The 6,337-nt window shown below is 36.0% G+C and overlaps 1 protein-coding gene across 2 annotated transcripts in view; it reads right to left on the bottom strand.

Annotated features, from left to right (window-relative positions):
- Positions 1-4,683, bottom strand: part of LOC133976289 (NLR family CARD domain-containing protein 3-like) — a 31,932-nt gene extending 27,249 nt beyond the window's left edge. The window contains exons 1-7 of one of the 2 annotated variants that reach the window (XM_062414457.1): positions 4,596-4,683; positions 3,339-3,534; positions 1,674-1,810; positions 1,471-1,593; positions 1,263-1,367; positions 756-834; positions 59-287 (exon numbers count right to left, since the gene is read on the bottom strand). In XM_062414457.1, coding sequence (XP_062270441.1) covers positions 59-287; positions 756-834; positions 1,263-1,367; positions 1,471-1,593; positions 1,674-1,762 — 625 coding nt within the window. In that variant the 5' untranslated portion in view covers positions 1,763-1,810; positions 3,339-3,534; positions 4,596-4,683. The remainder of the gene's footprint in view (positions 1-58; positions 288-755; positions 835-1,262; positions 1,368-1,470; positions 1,594-1,673; positions 1,811-3,338; positions 3,535-4,595) is intronic. The other variant, XM_062414458.1, reaches the window with a different exon arrangement.
- Between the last annotated feature and the right edge of the window lie 1,654 nt (positions 4,684-6,337).

The raw sequence follows: 6,337 nt of genomic DNA on the forward strand, positions 1-6,337 counted from the left end.
GACATCAGCGCATGTCTCTTTTATCCATCATATTAAATCTTTATAGAAATCATCTTACTGATCTGCAGACAGTCGGCCAGCTCCTCCTGCTTCATTCTCCTCAGGAAGTGCAGTGTGATCTTCAGAAATGCCTCTCTGCTGCTCCTCCTCTGCTCTTCCTCCTCACCGTCCAACACCTCCTCATCCTCCCTCTGACTCTCTAAGCATTGTGGATCATTTGGACTAAGAGCATTCTGCATGTTCTTCAGCTCGTTTTTCACGAAAGTGACGATGCTCTCCTCCAGCAGCTGGAACACAATAATATATGAATGACAATCAAACTACAATCATTAAGAGTAGATGTCACAATGATGATCTTGAAGATGCAAATATGAGGCATATCAGGGGTTCTTTCTTAATGCATGTTTAATACAGGCCTGGATCATCAAGCTACATACATGAGGCAAGTGACAATGAGCAATCAAGAGTAAACAGCATATATAGTGGTACTGGCATGTCAGGTATTTCCCAAGAGGTAACTTAAACAGAATATGATCTAGGCATCTGATGCCCTGCCAAGCAAGAAAGTCTGGTGCCGGAACATGATCCACTGACCATACCGGGTATCTAATATGGACGGTAAAACATACTAACAATCATGAAGCACACATCAGATCCATGTTGGACACACTGACAATCCACTGGTCTACAAAGTGCAGCATGGAGATGATTGTGAACAGAATAGATGTACAAGTAGTTGTTGTACATGTACAGACCATAAATATGGAGTCCAGGTGTGTTTGATGCTGCTGGGCAGACTGACCACTGGGAACCTCTGAGCTCTCCTGGTCCACTCTGTGGAGGAATCATGAAGAATGAGCTCACATTATGTCTGTCCACACAGAGACAAACACAAACTCTATCTCCATCACTGAACTCTGCTGGAGTGCCTTGGAGGAGGCAGCTAGAGACAGTGTATGGTTGTATCAGACTGGTTTCACTGGACATCTCCCAGTGTGATTGTGTTTGACTATGTGGGTGCTGCTGAAACACACTGCTGCTCAGTGAACCTTTACAGATTAAAATTTTAAGAAGCTTCCTTGATTCATTAATTGCTGAAACATAAAGAAAATTTCAAACTGCAGCTACGGTGCTGATGCTGGGGTCAAGCAGTCTTCTACACCCATTTACAACAATATGAGAACAAAAGAGTTCTGTGTCTTACCCATATTATACATTTCAATAAATGATCTTTTTCTCAAATAATGAAACTGAAAACTTACTTTTGATGTATTTGTTTAAAGTCAATAACAGCATCCAGGGAGCGGTCACTCTTGAGGGACAAACAGCTGTGTTCAGGTCCAGGACAGTCTGGTCTCTGATGTATACTGAGAGAAAAACACCACTGATGTTATTCAAGCTCACATATTCGGAAAGAAAATCTTATTCATTAAATACACATTTTAATATCATTTGATCTGAAGAACTCACATTTTGTCAGATGAATCTCTTTGTTTAAAGTCAATAACAGCGTCTTTTGAGTTGTTGCTCTTTAACGACACACAGCTGGATTCAGGTCCAGGTTCAGCAGGTCTCTGCTGCCTCCTTGTACTTCTACACAACACACACAGCGATTTGAGTATGAATAATGATAGTGGAGAACAGTGATGGACAGTTAGAGATCCTCATCTCACCTCTGAGCTTCAGTCTGGCTGTCATGTTCCTCACACAGAGAGCTTTTAGAGGGAGGGACTCCCTCCTCTCTGTCCTCACTCTGATCCATGCTGCTGAAGTCACATCCACATCAGTCACAAACACTTTCTACCTTCATCTGGAGAGGAAACACAGATCATCCTTACATCATTTCTCCTACTATCAGTCCACTAGATGGCGTCATCAAGCTGAAAAGCAGCAAACTAACTCGATAGTTAGATAGTATCTATCTATCTATCGAGTTAGATAGATAGGAGAAATTCATGTATCCAATAGCTCATACATATACACAAATAAACACATACATAAAATATATACAAAAAACCTAAAAGTTATAAAACTAAGCAAAAATATACAAGAGCAGCATATTAAGGTGAGGAAAGACTAATCAGAATTATTGCAGTGCCCCATCACTATCTTATGATGTTATCATTGTAAAATCTGATGGCTACAGGTACAACGGACTTCCTGAACCGCTCGGTCTGACAGCGCAGTGAGATGATCCTCCCACAGCCAGAATTGCTCTCCTGCGCTTTTTAAAGATGTTGTACAGAGGTTGATTTGGGTTATTCATAATGCCCTGTACCTTTCCATCTGTAGCCCTTTCTACAGCCTTCCCTAGTGTCTTTAAACTATTGGAGAGAATATACATGGAAAAATAATTCAAGTGCAAAGAAGGTATAAAGAAAATGTAACTACAAGATTTTGGTTTTAAGAGAAATGGGTGAGCAGAAACCACAGTCACCCACTAAATCATCAGTCATCTAAAAGGTAATGAAAAAATTCAATTACAGAAATGTCAAATATTTTTAGTGGTAATAAGGGCATCAATAATTAAACAAATGACAATGAATTGGTTAAAAGATGATAATTTGATTATCTCCCAATGGAAGGCTCTTGTAATTGAAATATATAGAATAGAAAAATAACCACGAGAAGTAGAAATCAAGTGCATATCTTTGAAGAAAGATGTGAAAATGAATGGTCATATAACACAATATTTGATAGCTAAGACAATAATAGGATGTTATGAACAGCCATACCTCTAAAAAATTATCTTACAATCTAGTTTGGCTATAGAATATTTTATTGTTTGTGCAGGAGCTCACCCCTCCCTGTAGAAACTATATATGTAATAAACACTGCTAACCCTCAGTGGAATCACAGTCATAATCAGAACATACTGAACAAAAGCAGCAATAAACATGAATTAAACATTAACATTCATAAAACAACAAACTTACTCCAAACCAATGTTCAGTATCAGAGTCCACCAACGTCTGTACAATCTGATATCAGGGTTTCAATTTACTATTTTATAGGTTTATTATGAGTATGTGCAATGTTCAGGTCAACAGCAGTAAAAGGCTGAATAACATACAGTATTAGAAGAAATGATACAGTAGTAGTATCAAAAATGTAATGTGAAGCGTTGAATGTAACACTTAGTTTTCAGTCTAAAACAGATTCTAACTTGATTTTATTTCTGTCTGTTTTTACATCAAGACTTTTACTTATTATAAAGACAGTGAGCTTTTTGGGAAGTCAGTGATGAAATTATATACAAAGAGCAGCATGTTTGTGATGAAGAGGAAACATTAGAGATCATAATGAAGAGCATTCAAATCAAACAAATGTCTACTTACTCAGATTCTCCCCATGACTGTCTTCTCTCTGCAGCTCTTTGCTGTCTGGATCAGGTCTGTTGAGCAAAAGAGCTTCATTCATCCGAGTGGAATAAGCTGATTAAATCCTCTGCTGTTTCTCCATCAGTCCTGTGTGTCTGTAGGCTGCTGTCACTCCTTAAAGGCTTCAGTATCAAACTATTAAAACTGGTCTGAACTGTCAGTACAAAGGTCAAAGATTAGTTGCTGCAGGTTGATATGCTTATCTTATAATAAATGTTAATATTTAATCAACAACAGACTTCCTGCTTTGACTGTACAAAGCTTTACAAATTAATTTATCAACTGACAGTATCAACACTACACACTGACTTTTAATTTATTTTGAACAGTAAGACATGAATCCAGACTCCAAAGACTAAAATGTTGATTTGATGGAGACTCTCAGAAATAACTTCTATTTACAGTCTACTACATCAAGCCACAACATGCAGCTGGTCCAATAATCCAAAATGAATCATGTTACCTTGGAAGTTGCTGCTGAATTTACATCAGCTCACAGATACTCTCTGCCTTCATCTGGAGAAGAAACATTAAGAGCAGAGATCAAACCACCCAATAGACAACTATCCTGATCACTGATTCATCCTTTATATAATTTATTCTGTAAGAATCCTAAATATCAGCTGCTTCTCAAATTATTTTTCTCTGTTTCACATCACCAACCATATGAATGATGTTCATTTAGACATTGAACTTGGCCCACTCAAACTGTCCTCAGCTTCCTCAGTGATTCAGGAAAACTTCTTCCATTAGTGGAAGTTCAACACTTCACTAACAGATCCCAGTTCACCATCACAACATGTTTGACTCTGTCACTCTGTCCTTCTGTCCTTCTGTCCTTCCTTCCTTCCTTCCTTCCTTCTTGAGCTGAACCTGGGCTGTTTGTGGCCCTTGAATGAAGAGGAGTTTGACCCCTGGATTAAAGAGTTGATAACTCAGCTGTGCTCTTTAACGTTTCTATGGTTACAGATTGGTTAGCGGATGGATTTAAAACAGTGATTAAACTTGAGCCGAACTACTTGTGAGATACACGATTTTAACGCACACCTGCCGACCAATCAGAAAATAGTGCCTATTCACTCAGAACATTGGTTTAATTATATATATTTTAACCCTCATGTAGTAACTAAGTTCTACATTTTAGCAACTACTGGCTGCTGATAGGTTTACGTGTTTAGACGTGTACTCAGAAACGATACTTTTATATTTTCTTACCAATGTCCATTTTTCTGTATTGTCCATTACTTCTAATAAGTTAAAACAAACACATTTATACAATATATCCGAGCACAGTCAGAAAGTGTTTCCTTCTTTCAATCGGCAACAGCTGTGATTACCTGCATGACCTTAAATAACCTGTGATTACCAGCATGGCTTCTACCATGCACCCCCTAGTGTTTGGGAGGAGTATTACATTTAACCTGAACCTCACATACTATGCATGTTCTCTCTTCACAGTATCCCCTCATAACTGATCTCTATGCCACATTTCTGCACAACAAATCATTCATGAATATCTCATCAGTCACAGATAAATGTGTGATGAGTCTTTAATGAAGCTTTCAGAGACCAGAGAGAGTTTATTCTTTAGTTTTATTCTTTTTTGTTTATGGAGAAAAAACTTTTACAATCACGCTATAAGTTGTATAAAATATAACAAGTTCAATAATTATAAAAAGTTACAAAAGTTACAATATTTCCATCTTTGTATATTCTGCGTCACATTAGGATAAAATTAAATTTCAGGCTAAAGGGTATAAAAAGGATTTACGGTGTTTTTACTGCTCTGATGTTTTAAAAGTGGGTCAAATTTGACAGAGTGAAACTGCGCCCCCTGCCCGTCAGAAGGAAGCACTGACACATGAATTCCAATAAACAAGAAAAATGTGTCATGTTTCTGAAATCAAACAAACTCGAATCCTAGAAAACCAAACAAAAAGGTGTTTTATTATTATTTTCTATCATTTGGCTCTATTATTTACTTAATCATGGTTATTTCATATAACTGTCTCCTTGTTTTTCATTCAATATGAAGCACATTGTAAAAACTGTTTTAAGATAAGTGCTTTACAAATACAGTTTATTATTAGACAAAGATTTAATTCATCCATCAGCAGTAAAGACATCCAGATATAAAAGGATAACAGAAAAACATCAAATATACCAAAATCTCTGAAATGAAGAATGAAATATGTGGAAAAGTATTAAATATAAATTTGGACTGTTACAAAGACAATTTCACATCCAAAATGTGCAAAGGTTTGTGACTCTAAAATCAACACTTGTTTTTTGTCCAAAGCAGATTTTCCAATTATAACTATTCATGTACATGATTTATATCAAAATGTCACTTTTCAGTAAAAGTTTAGTTGTGTGTGAATAAACAATATAACTTAATTACAGGTTATTATTATGTCATTTTTCTGACACCCACAATGAAGATGGATCAAATTAAAACTTCCATTATTATTTGTAATTTTTATAAACATACAAATGATCAACTTTACAACATGATAACAGGAAACCAAAAAAAAAAAAGGTTTTAAGAAAAGACTTATCTTGTAAATGCACCTTTTATTGTTGATATTTTGTAAAGTATTAAACTGTCATAATAATATTCTGCTCACATTCAGCCAGAGCTGCAACATCAGAAGAAAATTAACTTTAGTTGGGAAAAACTTCCTTTGACACTGAAATTGGACATTTTATATACAAAACTATGACTTGATTAATCGATTAATCACAATATTTATTTGCAGCTCAACATGCAAATCCATTAAAGACACAAATTAAAACATGTCAGTTTATAAATTAGTATGATAAAATAAAAAACAACAACAAATTGAGACTCATGAGGTTCAAACCCACCACTTCCAAACCGTATTTAAAAGACTGAACTATTTGGTCAGAGACAATTGGCTTCGTTAGAGCTTTTATAAATGTGTAGATATGTGACT

This window comes from Scomber scombrus, chromosome 24, assembly GCF_963691925.1.
Source record: "Scomber scombrus chromosome 24, fScoSco1.1, whole genome shotgun sequence".
Classification (NCBI taxonomy): Eukaryota; Metazoa; Chordata; class Actinopteri; order Scombriformes; family Scombridae; genus Scomber; species Scomber scombrus.